The sequence below is a fragment of the Dermacentor silvarum genome, chromosome 11, assembly GCF_013339745.2.
Source record: "Dermacentor silvarum isolate Dsil-2018 chromosome 11, BIME_Dsil_1.4, whole genome shotgun sequence".
NCBI classification, from domain to species: Eukaryota; Metazoa; Arthropoda; class Arachnida; order Ixodida; family Ixodidae; genus Dermacentor; species Dermacentor silvarum.
Genome location: NC_051164.1, coordinates 18,461,592 through 18,482,295, shown reverse-complemented (window position 1 = coordinate 18,482,295; position 20,704 = coordinate 18,461,592). Strand labels below are relative to the sequence as shown.

The following is a 20,704-nucleotide window of genomic DNA, read 5'->3' as shown; positions in this document are numbered from 1 at the left end:
TGTGTTTATAACGACGAGAGGAGTAACAATGCGATTCAAGACCTCGCATGTCACGACGTCCACGGCTGCAGAGCTCACGGCTCTGCGCAGTGCACTTCAATTTATAGACGCAGAGAGTCCTGATACATGGGTCATGTTTTCCGACTCGAGACCGGCTTTACAAAGTATGCAGGCAGTTCTCCGACGTGGAGCTCACGAACAACTAACGTATGAAATTGTCAAGCTTCACCACGACGTCAAACAGAAAGGCCACGAAATTATTTTCCAGTGGCTACCTGGCCATTGCGGGATCAGTGGAAACGATCTCGCTGACAAAGCTGCCCGAGAGTCACATCAAGAACAACACAGCGTTCCCATTCCTCTTTCCAGGACCGACGCTGGAAGGCCGCTTCGTCACCTGGCACGCAAGCTCTCTTGTGGAACAGAGTGGGACACCCCAAATATAAGGCGCAGGAGGCTACACGTACTGAACTCTTCGCTCCAACTCCGACCTCCACCCGGGATTCACCGACGTAAGGCATCGCTTCTATACCAGCTGTGGTTGGGAGCGGCTTTCACGAAGGCGTACTGTGCTTTGATTGGAATGACCGAAAGTGCCACGTGCGACGTCTGCGGCAGCGAAGAGAACATAGAACATTTATTGTGTCACTGCGATCGATTTCAGTCGGAAAGACAAACTTTATCGAACGCATTGCGACGACTTGACGATCGACCGTTGTCCGTGCAGGTGCTCCTTGAAGACCGTCCCCATCGCTCGTCAGCCCACAAAGCTGTGAAGGCACTGTTGTCTTACTTGAGGACGACTGGCCTCTATGTGAACGCCTTTGAATTGCTCAGGCCCTCCGCGTGCGTGCGCGAGCTCACCGTGTCCTTCCTCCCCCACCCCTCTCCTCTCTCTATCTCATCTTTCTATTCCCTCTTTCCCGTCCCCCGGAGTAGGGTAGCCAACCAGACGCATTTCTGGTTAACATCCCTGCCTTCTATTTCTCTCCTCCTCCTCCTCCTCCTCCTCCTCTCGGAAATCAACGGCATATGGTCGGGAGAGCGACGGCAGAAGGTGGTGGATGTGCTGACGCGGTGCTTTCCCGGCGAGAATGTTGGGGAGTGGCAACCACGCCAACGCGCTCGTGCCACTAACGCATTCGTCGTCGTCTCCTTCCACAGCTGGCTCCGTCGCCACTCATCATTCCAGTATAGAATTTCATGAGAGTGGCTTGTTGGGCTAGTTGGTACATGGTTATACTTGGAATGCCAGCAAACTTGGAAGTAGAAAAAAATCGAGAAGAAGACATAGACAAAGTGACAGCCACCTTCCTGTCACTTTGTCTATGTCTTCTTCTCGATTTTTTCTACTTCCAAGTTTGCTGGCATTCCAAGTATAGAATTTCACTTCTCTTCTATAAAGGGAAGGCCGCGTTTACGGCGGTATGAGCCGTTGCTTAAGGTGGTATGAGCCATCCATTGTCTTGCGTGACGGACCGATTTAATAACAGAGGTGATACGTGAATGTGCGTGCGTACCTATCGTCTCGATGACCACCAATCAGGAGCATAAACATTTTCGTACCTTTGCTTAACATTCTGTGTCACCTCTTCGTCGTGCGCTAAACAGCTTCATTGGCCCTCCACCTTTACTGAGTGGAATGGCTCATGGTTTTTTCCATATTTAGCGGTGTTTCTAAAGGATGCAGAAAAAAACTTATTACTGAAGAAGTGGGAAACTAAAAGCTGCTGAATTTGATGTTTTCCCGAATGCTCTACAACTGTCTCTGTGGAAATTTTGCTCTAAAGTTGCCCTTTTCAAAATTTGTTTATTCCTCCTTCTTAATTATGCAGTTAAGATTACAAAAGATAGTTTGTCTTGCTTCACGCAACAGCGAACAACATCCTTCGACGTATTTTAAACCCTGGCTAAATTTATCTGCTATACCCTGTATACTAGACAAAGTGTATAGTTGACGTCCCTGCTTTTTCTTACTCCCCTCCTCCCTGCCTATCTCGTACGCTTGCTTCAAAATATTTCCCGAGGAAGCTGCATCATTCGACGCAGCTGAGAACGCCTTTTTCTCATTCCATTGCAGCCCCTGTTCCTGTACATAGCCCACCACGCAGCTCATGGCGTCAATCGTGAAGGCCTGCTTCAAGCGCCGATAGAGAACATCAATAAGTTCTCTCACATAAAAGACAAGAAGAGGAGACTCCTTGCAGGTGAAGTATCCCTTACGGCAAGAATCGTCTGCGTCAGCACAGTGACTGCTGGTTCATTATTATTTATTTATTTGCGATACTGCCAGTCTGAGTGAGACCAAAGCAAGGTGGGTATTGTATTGATACGGAACAGCCGCAACAGTGTGGCTGCACTGAGGTGAAGGAGGACGACGTGTCCCCGCTTGATATAGCGTTGCCATTTTGGCTTCCGATAGTTTCCCTGTAAATAAATTGTAAATAGCCGTGGGCATCAGCTACACGTAGCATTATTTGGTGGAGGCGGATGTTCCCCGTACTCGTCATGGAGCTTTGCAGCGGTGGCAACCGCGCCTCTGCAGCTTCGACTCCTGCTGCCAGAACTTCATGCACGCAAGCGTCTCCGCCTGCAGCCCCGACCTACGTGACCGTCCCCCCCCCCCCCCCCCCCCGCCCGCCCTGGGGATCCTGGTGCTTTTACTGGAGTCGGCAGTCCTGATATTGACGACTGGCTCCGGTAATACGCATGTGTCAGCACCAGTCACAGGTGGCATACGACTATTATGCTTGCCAACGTTCTTTTCTACCTCTACGGAGCTCCACGGGCATGGTTCCCTACTCACGAAGAGATCTCGAGCTGGAATCTCTTCAAAGAGAAGCTCCGCGACCTTTTTGGCTATTGGCAATCCGTTCGGTCGCCAACTAAATGACAAGAAGGCCCTTGCTACACGTGTGCAGATGTCGACCGAGTCCTACGTGTCGTACATTCTCGACGTCTTGGCCCTTTGTGCCAAGGCTGACCCGAACATGTCGGAGGACGATAAGGTTAATCACGTTCTCAAAGACATTGCTGACGACGCCTTCAATTTACTAGTGTTTACAAACGTCACCAGCATCGATATGATTCTCAAGGAGTGCCGCCGTCTCGAGCATGCAAAAAGCCACCCGGTATCCCCAGCACATCACGCGACTTCCCAACACAGCTGCTACGTCATCCTGTGACGATCTCTTCCACCAGCCTTCGCGATGTGACAACTTAACCCGCATCATTCGTCGTGAGGTCGAAGCAGCACAACCGGCGGCCCCTCCATTCCCGTCACCTGATCATTCTCCGGCGACGATCTCCTTGATCCAGGCCGTCGTCCGTCAAGAGTTGTCGAACGTCAGCCTGCACTCCGTTCGTTCCGTGTGCTCGGAACCTCTTTCTGTACGCACGTTCTCACCCCGCTCTTCTTACTCCTCTTATAAACAGCGCAACCCGTCCGAAAGGCGAACCGTCGACGACAATCCGATCTGTAATAACGGCCGACGCATTGGAACCATTGCTCGCCACTGCCGCAGCCACTGGACTTCCCCGACGTGCTATTCTTCTGATTACCACCCTCGTCCCTCTAGCGCGTCCTTTTCCTTCGCTCCTTCTATGCCCGACCCATCATCTGACCCTGCGACACCTCTGGCACGACCCCGCTACTCCCGCTCGCCTTCTCCCCTCCGCCGTCAATCTCGTTCGCCACCGTCACGCCGTGCTCCTTCTCCGACCTACTTGCAGCACCCCCGACCGGAAAACTAGACAGTGCAGCTTCTGGAGGTGAAGCTGCATTGACGACATTGGCACGAAATCCTCGCTTCACCTTACCCACAAACAATAATCTTTTGGACGTTTTCGTCGACAATGTTCTTGTCTGCGCGTTGATTGACACCGGGGATCATGTGTCCATTATGAGTGCTGATCTTCGCCGTCGGCTAAAGAAAGTTCTGACGCCTTCCCTGAGCCCGATGATGCCTGGTTGTAGCCGCACACGTAGCTTTACGATTCGCTTCTTCAGCAGCGGTTCGTACCTTGCAAGGAGACGTCATAACGTGTACCGAAGAGGTACCCAGAATACGTGGCGCACATTTACCATCGATAGGGTTGATTGCGCGCCACGTCTGAATCACATCTCGTCGTCTGCGCCTGCGCGCGCGGCGGTTGCAGGCAATTTAACTAGATGGTACCACCATACTGGCGGAGGCTCGGGTCGTCTGCGCCTGCGGCGCGTTTAAAGGGAATATTTCTGCTGCCTCATAGCAAGCGCTTGTGTGGCTCACTGGTGAAGTATCCGATTCCCACGCAGCGGGCCTTGGTTCGATCCCGGCGGAGAGCGGACCATTTTTTTCGCATTTCCGGCGATAGCGGTTACGGCCAAACGCCGGCGACGGCATCATCGCGAACCGAAACGGCTATTGGAACCAGCCCATAACAGATTACGCTGTAAAACGCATTACAAACAGACACAGCGTTATGAAAGAAGGCAACACAATTCGGCTCGTGCAAGCCTTCGTTCTAAGTAGAATCACGTACGTTGCCTCTTAAAGTGGCAGGTCGCCGAGAAAGCGAAATTAGAACGCTTAATCAGGAAAGTGTATAAGCAAGCCTTAGGGTTACCAAGGAACACGAGTACAGGGAAATTGTTAGAACTAGGGTTGCACAACACGCTCGCCGATTTAATAGAAGCACACGACATAGCTCATTGCGAAAGACTTTCAAGGACGAAAACGGGTAGGTGCATCCTCGTAAAACTAGGCATAATTTATAACACGCAGCTTCGAGAAAAGGCACACGTAACCGCGACGGTGAGAGACATAATAGTAGTTCCGCCGTTACCCAAAAACATGCACCCGGAACATCACGTCGGTAGAAGGAACAAGAGAGCGCAGGACCTGCAAAGGAAATTCGGCAACTGCAAAAAAGCGGTCTTCGTGGACGCGGCCCGATATGCGAGCAGGCGCGGCTACGTGGCCGCGGCAGTCGATTGCGAAGGCAAATGCAAGACGAGCGTAACGGTGCAAACCCCACATGTCGAGACAGCCGAGGACGTGGCCATCGCCATCGCAGTGTCCACCACGGAGGCCGAAATAGTCATCAGCGAGTCGCAAACAGCGATACGTAACTATGCTAACGACCGGGTCTCCCGAGAAGCGCTGCGAATACTAAGGAATAACGAGGGCAAAATCCGAAACAAAACCGACACGTCATTCATATGGACGCCCGCACACACCCGCACCCCACTGGCCGGCAACGAGGCGGCTTGAGAGCTCACGAACCGAGCAGTTGTGGAAGCCTTGGCCGATGCCACATGCGTGGGGGAGTGGGAGTGGGGGGAACGTATGACTAGCTATAATGGAATAACGCAGCACTACAAGCTCGGTAGACGCAAATACCCGCCATCACACAACAAATTAAGTAAGAAGCAGGCAGTTGCGTGGAGACAACTGCAAATACACACGTACCCAAATCCAGTGATCTTCCGTCTAGGTTACCCAGATCTTTATTCGACGGATAAACGTAGGGCGTGCGATGCCAAGGGCCACCCTGGGACACATGCTATGGGAATGCTCGAGTTTAATCGACGAAATACACAGAAACCACGAGGAGGCCGTCTCTAACCGCAGGACGCGCTGGGAGGCGGCTCTGCTAAGCTCCGCATTAGAAGATCAACTCTGGGCCGTCCAGCGAGCCGAGGAAGCCGCCCCAGCCCAATGGCTCGCGGCCGAAGCCTAGGTCGGGGCTAAGGCCCGCCCCTAATTAGCTTCACAGGACCCTCAATAAAGTTGTTCGATCAATCACTCAAATCGATAGAATCGCTCTGCAATCCAAGCGTACGTGCCACGTAAGGCCCCTTATCACGCAAATGTTACGTCTGGCGTCGTGTGCGCGCCCGACGTAGGTACAGTCTTGCACAGCCTGCCAGAAGGTGCAACGACACACCAAGCCGCCATAGGGACAATTTCCGCTCCCTGGTGCACGTTTCGACACTATTCACCTGGACATTGTCGGGCCTTTGCTACCATTTATTTATTTATTGATACTGCAATGCCGGCATCGGGATTATAGCAGGGTGGGAAAAAGAATTAAGCAGTTTCACAAAACTGGCAAAATGTAAACAAAAGAAATAAGGGAGCAGGTTGAAGCTCTGCAGCCAGCATCAGGAATACAACATTTGAACAAGATATCAAACAGTAAAAATAAAATACACAATAGTACAGTAAAGTGATGAAATGCAGTAACACACACTAAGTAATATGTTGTGCGAATAACGTCAGTGACGGTTGCAACACTTCATTGTTAGTGAGGTTATTCCAATCGGTAATAGTTCGGGGAAGAAATGAGTATTTAAAACAGTTATTACAGGTGCGAAAAGGAGTTAAAGCTAGCTGATGTCGTTGTCGGGTCGCATACCCAGACGAAAAATGAATTAAATGGGTGAGTTCAGTTCTGTAATGTCCTTTAATTAATTGGTACATAAATTTAAGTCTTGCAGAACGATTTCGCTCATTTATTGTCGGCAGACCTGCTTTGAGTAAAAGATGTGTTACCGATGTACGTCGGTAATTATTATATATGTATCATCAGGACTAGGGGCTGACCTGCCATTTCGATTCTGTAAGGCTTCCCTTACTTCGAATGAATTAAAGGGGTAATCTAGCTCGGGGCAAGATGAGCCTTTGTAGGGCGGATAGTCTTCGTCACTCGAGCTGCCCAGTGGCAGGTACTTGCGAACGAGTCTTTCGAGTACGGTCTCTACCGTCTCTGATTGTGATGGCTCGTGGAGAACCTTCGCTATCACTTGTCTTGGTTCGACTTGGTATTGGTGTCATCGAGTAAATGCTTGAGTAGGTTCCATTTAGCTGCAACTCTCATCTGACCATCTACTGAATTGCAGACCTCATCCCACTGTTCTCTGCTCAGGGTTTGGCAGTAATCTTCTGTAGTTTTGTTGAGCTCGGCAATCCTTTTTTCGCAGCCTTCGGTTGAGTTTCTGCCCTTTCCATCTGTATAACAGTGACTTTTTAGCTTCTATAAGATTAGCGAGGCGGCTATCCACCCTGTCCACCTCCAGTTCAGTCTGGACTTTCTTTGTCGCCGCCCTGCAGGACTATTCGAAGAATTATCCGGTGTTTCCTGGGATATTATTGGCCTTAGTGAGGTGAGAACTGGTGAGGCTTATACAGTGCTGACTAACGGCCACGTCCTCAGCTACAGAGGTCTTTCAGATAGGAGAGAATTCGGAGTAGGATTTGCCCGCTAAGTCCATAAGGACATAGCGGGCAACAGTGATGAATTCTACAGCATTAATGAGAGGGTAGCAGTTGTAATAAAGCTGAATAGGAGGTATAGAATGAAGATTCTACAAGCCTACGCCCCAACCTCCAGTCACTATGATGAAGAAATAGAACAGTCTTATGAAGACGTTGAATTACCAATGAGAAAGGTGCAATCTCAGTACACTGTAGTCATGGGCGACATCAATGCAAAAGTGAGGAGAAAGCTGGCGAGCAAGCAATTGGCAACCACGGCATCGATTCTAGGAACACTAGAGGAGAGATGTTGGTAGAATTCGCGGAAAGGAATAGGCTCCGAATAATGAATACTTTCTTGAGGAAGCGCAACAGCAGGAAGTGGACCTGGAAAAGCCCTAATGGAAAAACAAGGAATGAAACTGATTTCATACTCTCTGTCGATCCCAGCATAGTGCAGGATGTAGAAGTGTTAGGTAGGGTAGAGTGCAATGACCATAGCTTAGCGCCGTCTAGAATAAAATTAGTCAAGAAGAAACAGGCCAACCTAGACGCAGTAAGGGTAAATAAAAGCAGACCAATTCAGGCTGGTGCTCGCAAACAAATATGCAGCTTTAGAACAGGAAGATAAAGACAACATAGAGGTAATGAATGAAACCGTAACTAGGTTGATCTCAGAAGCAGCAATTGCAGTGGAAGGTAAGGCACCAAGGCAACCAGTAGGTAAGCTCTCCCAAACAACAAAGTACCTAATAAAGAAACGGCAAAACATGAAAGTGTGAAACTCGAGAGGTCAGAAAGAATTCGCTGAACTGTCGAAACTGATCAACAAGAACAAAGTAAGGTATACCTGAAATTATAACGCGGAAAAGATTGGGAAGGACGGACGGACGGACGGACGGACGGACAAAGAACTTGAATGAAGGTCCTGAGAAGCTCCATTGCCCCCTCTCAGGGAGGCGAAGCCGCGGGCCGCACCCACGTCGGGGCGGGGAGACCGAGCTCCAGCGCCGCATCGTGGGCTCTCTGGACAGCCCAAAATTGGCGTGACTGGTCGGAGCTCCGAAGAGCAGAGCTCCACTCCTCTGCAGTGCATCGATGCGGGCCCCTCTGTAACGAGGGGCCAGAGCATGTGGTCTAAAGTACTACGTTGTCCGCAGCTAGAGCAGTCTGGACTATAAGCTCTGGATTGATGTAGTGAAATAAATTCAGGTTGGGATAGCCGCCACAGACGAGTGTAGGCGCAGATTAGAATTTGTTTAGTGCATGAAGCTTCAAGTTGTTCGTGTTCCTTCTCTTTCTCTTGTCGAGTGTACTCGAAAAATGTCATGGTCTCGTATAACCGGTATCACCGGTATCACCGATTTATCACCGAGCTTACATATGTCATATGTAAGAGGCCGCCTGCGGCGCGAAAAAGAAGAGCACGTGAAGCACAGTGTTCGGAACGGCACGAGCTGTCGAGGCGCGTGAGCCGAGGCATAATCGAGGGATGAACGGCGCTGTCGGTGGATTATCGACGTGGCTCCGGGCCAGGAAGGTCCGCATCGCCAGCTCCGCTCTGGCGACGGGAGACTTGGGGGTCTGGCTGAGTCCGTGACGTTGGCCGTCCAAGGTGTGGCCGTCGATCTCGGCAAGTTCGAGCGAGGCTCCTGGACTGGCTGCAGCCTCTCACGGCAGGACCGGGCACCCCAGAGAGGATCCCTCTTCCGCGGCAGACCGGCACGTTTGATGATCCCCGGAACGCCACGTCGGCACTCGGGAAAGGAGCTAGACGGAAGCGGCGGCCGAGCACGTCGCTAGGCCTAACCCGTCGCGCCTCCCTGCCACGTCAGCAACAGCGACCGGGTTACCCAGGCTCCCGAGACGAGCGAGTTGAAGGACCGACTTCTATGCAGCATCGATTATGCGACAGTCGGCAAGAAACAACCACATGGAGAAAGATCCTACAAGTTTCCGGCTGGAAAGAAACGCGCATCGACGAACTCTGTGAGAACGATTCTTTATTGTATAGTCAGAGTATGAAGCTAAGGTTGCTAGACTTCCGTGTAGGAAACACCCAGAACTAACGGAGGCGGAATTTAGGGCATGTTTATTGCTTTATTAGGTTGTACATTTGTTAACATTTATTTGTTTATTGTGTCTTAGTTCAGTGTGTACTTGAGTTTTAGTTTGAGGTTTTTGGCTTTCGTGTGAGATTAAAAATCTGCTTGCTGTGTTGCCATGCGTCTTCCCTCTCCATCTCTCATAACACCCGCACGCCCCCGAGATCGGTGACAACAAACACATCACAATTGGCGAGCCTGTGCCAGGATCCGTTCCAGGATTCTATCTTAGCCCAGTCACCGATACTCGGGAGTAGCAAAGATGGAGTGGGAACGTTTGGCGGCAATAGCAAAGGATTTAAACCTGTCAAAGGACGAGACCATGACATTTTTCGAGTACACTCGACAAGAGAAAGAGAAGGAGCACGAACGAGAGCGCCAGAAGCACGAACGAGCACGCGAACAGCAGAAAAGCGAAAAAGAAATTTTAGAGCTAAAGATAACACTAGCGGAGATGGGCGCGGGTTCTCGCGACGGCACGACTTCACCCGGATCGGCGTCATTTGACTCAGCTTCTTCCAGACCAAAGCGGATTTGCCCTAGAAAATTAATGGCTCCTTTTGACGAGCGAAGAGACGACTTGGATGCGTATTTGCATCGGTTTGAGAGAATAGCGGTCGGGCAAGGCTGGGAGAAGAGCGAGTGGGCTAACGCCTTAAGCCTATGTTTAGTGGGTGAAGCGTTGAGTGTATATGGGCGTATGTCAGCTGAAGAATCACTAGACTACGACAAGGTGAAGAAGACTTTATTACAGAGATTTAGGTTGACGGCAGAAGGGTTTCGGGAGAAGTTTCGGTCATGCAAGCCAGAAGACTCTGAGACAGGCAAACAGTTCGCGTGCCGATTAACTAACTATTTTGAAAGGTGGATAGAACTGTCGGAAACGGAAAAGACATATGAAGCAATCCGCGACAAGATTGTGGGTGAGCAGTTTCTTGCCAGATGTAGCAAAGGGTTAGCCATATTTCTGAAAGAAAGAAAATTGCAGACGGTGAAAGAAATGGCAGAACAAACGGACCAGTTTGTAGAGGCGCAGGGATTGGTAAACCTAGGGAATAGTGTTAGAGATGCTCACACTGCAGAGGACGACGAGCTGAGAGAGAGATCCCAAATGAGTGGGCGCAGGGCCCAGCAGAGATGTTTCCTCTGTGACCGTCTCGGTCATCAAGCAATTCATTGTCGTGCAGGACGCGATGACCAACGCCAGCGGAAATATTGCGAATGGTGCAACAGGAGTGGGCATAACACTGAAGAATGTAGACAAAGAACGGAAAAAGTTCTAGCGGTCACAGCACCTAATGATACTGACGAGGCGAACAGGTTCTTAGAAAAGGAGAAATTAGAAGTGGTAAGCGTAGCCATTGTCGATAAGAAAGAGCGAGACATGCCAGTAGTAGAAGGCAAAGTAGAGGGGAAGAGGGCTACCATATTAAGGGACACGGGCGCGAACACCGTACTAGTAAGGAAGAGGTTAGTACATCCAAAGAATATGAATGGAAAGGTGAAGCTTGTTATGTTAGTCGACAGATCCGTGAGACACCTTCCAGAAGCTCAGATTCATATATGCACGCCATATTATACAGGAAAGGTGACAGCCAGGTGCATATAAGATCCTCTATATGACCTAATTTTAGGTAATGTATCAGGAGTGAGGGGAGTAGAGGACCCTAAGTGGCGAAGTGAACCTACTCAACCCAGCGGACCTAGGAACTACGCTGGCACTAAGGAGAGTAAAGCGCAAGAGGCCAACACGCCTTCAGTAGTGAAGCAGCTTGGTTTATCAATTGAAGAGTTGGGGAGACAGCAGAGAGAGGACCAATCACTTAGGTACGCGAGGCGAAGAATCGGGGGAAGACCTATGAGAGAAGGAAACAGGTCAGGAGTTTCTTATGAATTAAAAGATGGCCTGATATATAGGACGTTTTGGAGCGAGGGCGAACGCAGGAGGCAGTTGATGTTGCCCATGCAACATAGACGAAGCCTTTTGGAAAAGGAACTCGCTAATGGTCATAGAAATAGAAACCAGATGGCAACAGCACTAACGAAAATGGTATTTTGGCCAGGGATACACTGGGATATACAAAGTTTTGTGAGACGGTGCTATAAACCGAATGAAAGACCAGGTAGTGGTTTAGTACTGTGAACAATGTATAGTCTCTTTGGTGAGTGGCTTCACAACTTCATAACATTGCGAACAATTGAGGGCAATGTATTTTGGGGTGCGAACAATGAACTCATGAGTGTTGTGAACAGTGCAACTAGTGAAACGTGCGCGACAGTGCAGTGAAGTGTGGTGATAAGTGGTAAGCGGCGACGAAGCACAGAGAAGCACCCAAGTCACAAGAGTCAAGTTCACCACCAAGAAAGAAGACGGACAGAAGGCACTTTTTTGTGAAATAACTCTTAAAAGGGGACCCATGTCATATGTAAGAGGCCGCCTGCGGCGCGAAAAAGAAGAGCACGTGAAGCACAGTGTTCGGAACGGCACGAGCTCTCGAGGCGCGTGAGCCGAGGCATAATCGAGGGATGAACGGCGCTGTCGGTGGATTATCGACGTGGCTCCGGGCCAGGAAGGTCGCATCGCCAGCTCCGCTCTGGCGACGGGAGACTTGGGGGTCTGGCTGAGTCCGTGACGTTGGCCGTCCAAGGTGTGGCCGTCGACCTCGGCAAGTTCGAGCGAGGCTCCTGGACTAGCTGCAGCCTCTCACGGCAGGACCGGGCACCCCAGAGAGGATCCCTCTTCCGCGGCAGACCGGCACGTTCGATTCTCCGCGGGACGCCACGTCGGCACTCATGAAGAAGTTGCGACGCATCCCGACGCTAGGCCTATCCAGGTGGGCCTAAGCAACGCCGAGCGCCGTCACTGAAGACTTACTGACGAGCTCATCACCGACGAAGTACCGACGAGCTCACCACCGAGAAAAGAGACGACGCGACGACGGCAAGGCGACTACATCATCAACGAGAGCGACAACTGCTTGGGAAAGGTGCCGACAAGTCCAAACAGGCGTGCAACGACAAGCGCAGCAAGGTGACTCCTATTGGTAGCGTCTCAGCGATAGGACAGGGTTGCCTGACTTTGGAGAATTAACCGGCACAAACAAGCGTGGGCGTAAATTGGAATATGTTGAGTATATTAAGCTTTCGATTGTATGTTTGTTAGTATTTTTCCCGCAGTGTGTTTGAGTGTGCTTGATTTTTAGTTTTGGTTTTGAGGTTGCGTGGTATTAAAAAATCAGTTTGCTGTGTCGCCATCCGGTCTCCCTTCTCCATCTCTTTTACCACCCGCATATGTTGCCGGCATACTTCATCCCGATCCGGTCAGAAGTATGCGTAGTGCGACAGCTTGAGGTCTGGTTAGTGTGCCGTGTGGGGGAGGGTACAGCCTCCTACCAAGTAGTGTTTGGTAACCTCGTGGAGAGAGTGTCACGGAACTCGACGAGCCTAGAATCGACGGAGCCTCCACTCGCAGTGGCGTCAGCGCGGAGGGTTCGCGCGGTTGGACATGTGCGATGTCATTGACTTTGGGGAGGGAGTCGAGTTGGGGTTCTATATGTGCCGGGAACCACGTGATTGTATGTGGCTGGATGACTTTGCCTTTGAGAATTCGATGAGCTTCCTTGGCGATGGTACCAGATGCAAATGCCCGAACCGCCGCCCTCGAGTCAGTAAATATTTCAGCTCTCTTATCGTAGAGAAGTGCCAGAGCGATCGCAGCCTGCTCTGCCCTAGCCGGGGTGCTGTCTCTGCTGGAGGCCGCACAAGTGACGTGTCCGTCATGATTAACTACCGCTGCGACGAAGTCCGATGTGTGCCCGTACTGGGCCGCGTCAACGAAAGTGACCGTGTGAGGCGAGGCTTTTACCCTCCGGAGCAATGCCACAGCCCTAGCTTTGCGCTGCCCGCATTGTGTTGTGGATGCACGTTTTTGGCAAAAGGAGCAACCATAATATTGTCCCGTAGGTAATCTGACATTTCACATTTACGTTCCATCGCTACAGTGGGGCCGATTCCTAAGACCACGAGAATCTCCCTCCCCGCAGGGTTGTAGAGAGTCGTGATACTTGAGCCGTTTCCTGAGCTTCGATGATTTCGTTGAGTGTATTATGTACACCTAGTTGAAGAAGGCGGTCCGTACCATTTGTGCATTGCAGCCACGTAAATTATGTGACTCATTAAGAATGCGTGGAATAGCCGTAGGAGACCTTTAGATCGCTCCTCTTGTTGGAGATTCAATTGATTAATCCAATCATGCACTCCGTCTTGGTCGTGATTTTTTTTTGAGCGTCGTGATGTTACCTCCGGTAGACTCGATGAACATTCCCAGCACCTTTAGGGTGTCGACCCTAGGAATGCTCGCCTCGCTTTTGGTGTGTAGTTCTATGTCGACTTCGTCCAGGGGCTTCCAACCCCTGGGTTTAGGACCTTTGCGGACCTGTCTGTAAAGAATTAGCTCAGACTTGGTTGTCGAGATTGAGGAAGCAGTAAAAAATGGACGCAGCATGAAATTGGTGAGAAAACAAGCCATAGAACAAGGCAAAATGTATGCACTGAAAGATAAGCAGGGTAATATCATCAGCAATTTCGATGACATAGTAAAAGCAGCGGAAGAATTCTATACTGACCTGTACAGTTCCCAGAGAAGCCAAGCTACTTCCATTCGAAGTAGTGATGAACAGGATACAGAGGCCCCTTCTATAACTAGCGATGAAGTTAGAAGGGCCTTGAAAGCCATGACCAGGGGAAGAGCTGCTGGAGAAAATGGAATAACAGTCGATTTAATCTAGGATGGAGGAGATATGCTTGAAAAGCTTGCGGACCTTTATACGCAATGCCTCACAACTTCAAGTGTACCAGAGAGCTGAAAAAATGCCAACATTATACTTATCCATAAGAAGGGAGACGTTAAAGAATTGAAGAATTACAGACCCATTAGCTTGCTTTCAGTATTGTATAAAATATTCACCAAGATAATTTCCAATAGAATCAGGGAAACACTGGACTTCAGCCAACCAAGAGAACAGGCTGGCTTCAGGATGGGATATTCAACGATGGATCATATCCATGTCATCAATCAGGTAATCGAGAAATCCGCGGAGTACAATCAACCTCTCTATATGGCTTTCATAGATTATGAAAAGACATTCGATTCAGTAGAGATGCCAGCAGTCATAGAGGCATTACGTATAATCAAGGAGTACAGAACGCATACATGAATATCTTAGCAAATATATACAAGGATTCCACAGCTACCTTGGTTTTCCAATAGAAAAGTAGAAAGTTACCTATCAAGAGAGGGGTCGGACAAGGAAACACAATCTCTCCAATGCTATTTACTGCATGCTTAGAAGAAGTATTGAAGCTCTTAGACTGGGAAGGCTTAAGAGTGAGGATCAATGGCGAATATCTAAGTAACCTTCGGTTTGCAGATGACATCGTCCTATTCAGCAACAATGGAGACAAATTAGAGCAAATGATTGAGGACCTTAATCGAGAAAGTGTAAGAATTGCGTTGAAGATGAATATGCAGAAGACATAGATAATGTTCAACTTCAATAGCCTGGCAGGGGAACAAGAATTCAGGATCGCCAGTCAGCCTCTAGAGTCTGTAAAGGAGTACGTTTATCTAGGTCAATTACCCACAGGGGACCCTGATCACGAGAAAGAAATTTACAGAAGAATAAAATTGGGTGGGAGTGCATACGGCAGGCATTGCCAAATCCTGACTGGGAGCTTACCACTGTCGCTGAAAAGAAAAGTCTACAATCATTGCATTCTACCGGTGCTAACATATGGGGCAGAAACTTGGAGGTTAACAAAGAAGCTCGAGAACAAGTTAAGGACCGCACAAAGAGCGATGGAACGAAAAATCTTAGGACTAACGTTAAGAGACAGGAAGAGAGCGGTGTGGATCAGAGAACAAACGGGGTTAGCCGATATTCTAGCTGGCATCAAACGGAAATAATGGAGCTGGGCAGGCCATGTAACGCGTAGGATGGATAACCGGTGGACCACTAGAGTTACAGAATGGATACCAAGAGAAGGGAAGCGCAGTCGAGGACGGCAGAAAACTAGGTGGCGTGATGAAGTTAAAAAATTGCAGGCGCAAGTTGGAATCAGCTAGCGCAAGACAGGGGTAATTGGAGATCGCAGGAATAAGTGAAGAAGAAGAAGAGGATGATGATGGTATCCTCTTTTAACTGTTCAGCCCACTGCTCTGGACTATGTGCTGAGTCCTGTGCTTGTGCTCGCTCCTCCCTAATCTTGCGAAAGGAGTCCCAGTCTGTAATAGTGAACGCTTTGAGGTTCCCGCTTCTCACGTTGGCGCAGGTGGCCAGGATATTGTCATCGCTGCCCAGGTCCACGTCGAGGTTGGACCAAGAGGCGGACTCTACATTCCGTATGAAAAAGAGGTCAGGCGTGGTATCCCTAGAGCAGCAGTTGCCGATCCTGGTCGGAAAAGCCGGATCGTTATAAGTGTGAGGTTATTATTGACTATGGCTTGCCATAGGTCAACGCCCCTGCGGTTAGCTTGTGGGTACCACCATGCTTGATGCGGAGCGTCCAAGTCTCCGGCCACCAGGAGTGGGAATGTCTTGGCCTTGCTAACGGCCCTGTTGATTGCTTCGGATCTTTGCCTGAGGTCTTTGGGTTTACTGTATATGGTAAGTATGAATACACTGGTCTTGAACTGTCCGCTGGGGATGATTTCCACGAGCGAATGTTCAACCTTATTGGATTCAAGATTGAGATCGTGGACTATGAACGTACATTTGTTGGTGACTAGCGTGCTGATGCCCTTTTTCCTATCTCAATACCGGGTATGCGATTTATAGCCCGGTAGGGTGACCGTATCCGTGAGCGTTTCTTGCATTAAGATGACATGCGGCTTTTCCGGGTGGGAGCGAAGTGAACTGTTGGAGGACGTTCTTTTTACGATAGAGTCCCCTACAGTTTCACTGCCAGACATTTATTGCCCTGTGATGTGCCGCCATGGTGGTACGTAGTAGTTGGCGTGTCTTATAAAATGCTGCGGAGTGCAGCCGCTGCCTACCATTCAGTGTCGGTAGTATTCAGTTTGTCCGTCGACGTAATTGGAGCCGTTGCCGAAACCTGGCGCTCCAGATTATTGCACCTGGCCCCTAGTGCTCTTACCGCCTCCGCGAGTTTGTCGATTACAATTTAAACTTTTTCGAGGGATTCGTCAATTTTATCTATCGTCTTTTCCAATTTACGCGCACTTGCGCTCTTGTCTAAGCCATGAACCGCCAACGCCCTCTTCTTGGGTAGACCATTGGCAGTCGATTCCGCTACTGGGATCTCCATGGGAGTTTCTGCCGCATTGGCCTGAGTGGATTGAATTAACAGTCTCTCGCTTACTAGCCTTTTAGGGGCGAAGCTCCTTAAGGCGTGGGTCTGTCCTTCCTCCGATGTAGTATGTAGCCACCTGTAGTTTTATGAATTGTTCACTAGATGGCGTTCCGGTTCCGCTTCCGGTTCCGGTTCCACTTTGCGCGCGTTCGGTGCGAACGCGGGCAAAACGCCGACGGCGTCGACAATAGTTCTGCGCGTTGCTGGTGCTGCTGCATGTCCAAGTTTATACAGCTGATAAAACTACCTTGAGTCGACCCCATGGCTGCTTCGCATACTACTCAGTGTTCCCCTACGGGAAGATGGTGTAATTTTCTCTCTCGTTCCCGACGCGCGCTCTCTTTATCTCTCGTCCGTAGCTGTGGTTTACCCGAATGATCCCCCGGTGATTCGCCCACTCATCATCATTCACTTCGTGGATATGCTGTGATTTTTTTTAGTTCTGCAATTTCTGCTCTAAGCTGCTCCATTGCGTATTTTGACGAAGCGTTTTCTTTTTCCAACTGTGCTATCCTATTATGCTCTGGCGATTGACACCCCGTTACCTTTTTCGGCGATTCCTTGACCCGGTCAGCCCATTTGGTACCACGATCAGCAGGCTCCTGGATCTGGTGGACTCCTGGTCCCCTGGAAAGGGAGCGGCCCCTTGAGCGGAAGCGCGTCATGGAAGCTTTGCGGCCCCTGGAAGACGAGCGTTACATGGAGCGTCCCCTAGAAGAGGCACGGTCCTGGCAGCCGCCATCGTTGCCGCCGGGGTCTCGTGATCGGCTCCTGGATCTGTGCGAGCTGCTGAGGGCCGGCTTGAAAGGGGTTGGCGACCTAGTTGATAGGTTGGATTGGTCGCGGTTGCGCCGTCCTCTTCTCCGTTGTCTAACGACGAAAGGAATTTGATACCTTTGCTGGCAGGTTCTGTCAGCCGTGGAATGAGGGCCTCCGCAGAGGATGCACTTCGGTGTACATTGGTGCTTACCGTCCGGGTTGCTCGCACCACAGTCGCGGCAGATTGCATTTTCAGGGGTTGGGCAAACGTCGGCTCTGTGATCGAGCCTTCCACATGCATAGCAAACGTCAGCTTTGTCTGTGAAACAGTGAGCATTTCACCAAACTGGGACCGCATTTTACATAGTCCGGGACTTTGAGTCCATCAAACAGGATGACTACCGTGCTTGTGTTCTTGATTCTTCTCACCTCGACGGCCCTTGGATTCTTGGGTTGAATGATGAGGCGTTTGAGCTCCTCCCGCTTCGATGGTTGGATCAATGTCGCGAATAACTCCCTTGCCCGAGTTGTCTGGGGCAGCGAAATAGGCACTGACTTCGTAACTTGCTTGTCAAATAAGTATAGCTTTCACATCGGCGTAGGCCATGGCGTTGCGCTTTGATGGTGGTTTTGCCACGGACATGTTTTGCACCATGTTCGGACATATGACATCCTCCGTACGCGGATACGGCGGGTAGTGAGGGCCTGGGTAGCTCTGAGGTGCCCATCTTCCTGATGTCCAGTCCTCCACGGGGACGGATTATGACTCGAACGTGCTCTTTCGGTAGTGGAGGCAGTCTGGAAGCAGTGGTGAGCCGTTTTTTAAGACTCGCTGGAGCCGGGCTTTTGTACCCGCCACGTGGCGTGTGGATGGCTCGGCCACCCTGCTCGATCGGATTCTTGCTGATGGAGTTTCGCTTGTATAATGCCGTGGTCCACCCAGAGCTTTCACTGACTTCGTCGGGCGAGATATCGTCACCCTCAACGGTGATTTGCATAACCGTAGACATGGTGGCTTGAACGAGCGTCGCTGCGCAGAGCTCGCCCGCCGAGCCTCTGCCGGTGGTCGCACAAAAAAGTCCTCCAGCGATTGGGAAAATGTCCACCCAGCGTTGAAAACTTGGTATCGGCGTAATCGTTGTGACTTTAGGCGTTGATTATTGCCGACATCTTCAATATTGAAGCAAAATTTCGACCGTAACCATGTAGAGAAGCAGGACAAGCAGATATTAACACGCATTCTCGTTTCTTCTTCCCAGAAGAGATAGAGAAAAAAATATTAAAATAAAGGGAAACCGCAGGTTCCATTGTCACTTCCATTGTCACGTAATCCAGTGAGCAGCTTGTGCACGTGCTCACTTCAACGGCTGTAGCTCGCCAACTAACGGTCGGAGCGAAACACCGCACATGGCAGTTTGTTGTCTAAACCTGCCGCTACGTGCGCTCATTAGCCGCTGCGTGCTCCCTCAACCGGTTGACGCGCTATTTCAAAAGTTCGGGTTCTTTTTGAACACACCTCATATAGGCGTCGCCCATCGAGCATGCTTAATCGGAACGTAAATCCCTTGCTCCGCCAACTTCTCTATGGTTCCATACGCCTTCGGCAGAAGTGCGAAAGGTACTTGCGATGACTTGTAGAACTTGGGCGTGGCTTGCTCCTCCACTTCAATCCTCACCGAAGGACCCGTGCTCTTGCCCAGCTCAGGTTTGAACACATCTGAATAGTCCTCCAGCAGAATTTCCACACTCGTCACTACCTTGCCCTGGTTGCGTACAGCTGGCTGGCCTCCACTGGATATCTTGGAAACAGGAGCTCCATTGAGCTGGTGCATTTCTTCCAGGGATATGCCTAGTGGCTGAAACCAGTCTCTCTCCAGGATGCTGATTCCAGACCACTTCGTGACGAGTAGAGGTAGCTTGCTTTCTTCACTGTTGAACTTGACAAAAACTTCCTGTTCAGCCCCGACCCAGACAGGCTGCTGTGTATAGCTCCGCATTCCCCGGGAACACGGTCAGAGTGTCTTCCTCGATATTCCCAGCTTGTCCAGTGTCCTCAGGTTGACAACGGAAGAAACGGATTCACCGATACATGCTGTCCGTTCACTGGGACAGTTGCCATGAATGTTAGCAGTCCACTGGCGATGTGGTAGAGTCCGTATAGTCCTGAGCACCCCAACTTGCCTGGGCGTTTGTTGTCGCTCTTGGCCCTGCTTCTTTCCTCTTCATTTTGATGGCAGCGGTGAACGAAGTGCCCCTCCTGCTTGCAGAAATGACAACGTAGCGGAACTCACAGCTTGTAGCGCCGTGGTCGCCGTTGCAGCGGAAACACCGCTCGGTTCTTGTCGCCCTTGGCTCCTTGGAGGGCTCTTGTTTTCCGCCCGGCTTGGCCCCCTTTGGCGCTTAATCCATCTGATGTAAGTCGGACGCTGCAGGCAACGCTCCTCTCATGGTTACTGTTTACCGCGTGGCATACTCGACAGCGACGGCCTTTTCGCACGCCTTCTTGAAATCCAACGTAGTGTCAGCCAGGAGACGCCGCTGCAGCCCTTCGTCCCGAACTCCGTAGACTAGACGATCGCGTAACATGTCTTACAGGGAGACGCCGAACTCGCAGTTAACGCAGAGTCGAATCCCAGGCAATATCCACGATGCTTTCACCGGGCTGCTGACTTCGTTTGTGAAATGAGAAACGTTGCACGATTACCGAAGGCCTCAGCGTGAAGTAGTTTGCGAGCTTTGAAACAATGCCCGCGTATGGCGTCTCAGCTGGCGTCGTCGGCGAACACAACGAGTGAAGGATAGCGTATACGTAGCCGGACCGCAAACGCTGCATTGCAGTGCCCGCTGCTGCTGCCCCTCGACCACACCGTTCGCCGTGAAATAACTGTATGCGTTCGAGGTATGTACGCCCGGCTTCCTCGTGGTCCGGTGATAACTATTCCATGTGGCCCAGTCGGCCCATGAACACGTTCGGAACGCTAGGCTTAGCTTCCGATTCCGTCTCGATCTGCATGCCGCCGCTCATCGCCGCTCACCTTCGTTGCCTTGTGAGGCGTCTCGCGGCTTGCTTTTGCTTCCTTAAGGTGGCGGTCCCACTCCGGCGGAACGAGCACCCGGTTTTCAGTACTTTTGCAGCAACCATGGCGGCTCTTCTACTTAGGTTATAAATTTGTCGTATATACCATAACAAAGCCTAATTCTTGTAGATTCCAACTATATATAATATAA

The 20,704-nt window shown here is 50.4% G+C and overlaps 1 protein-coding gene across 1 annotated transcript in view; it reads left to right on the top strand.

Moving 5' to 3' along the window:
• LOC119432440 (arylsulfatase B) overlaps positions 1 to 20,704 on the top strand; it is a 176,847-nt gene that overhangs the window by 129,490 nt on the left and 26,653 nt on the right. Inside the window, exon 6 of the mRNA XM_049658237.1 lies at positions 2,081 to 2,207. Coding sequence (XP_049514194.1) covers positions 2,081 to 2,207 — 127 coding nt within the window. The remainder of the gene's footprint in view (positions 1 to 2,080; positions 2,208 to 20,704) is intronic.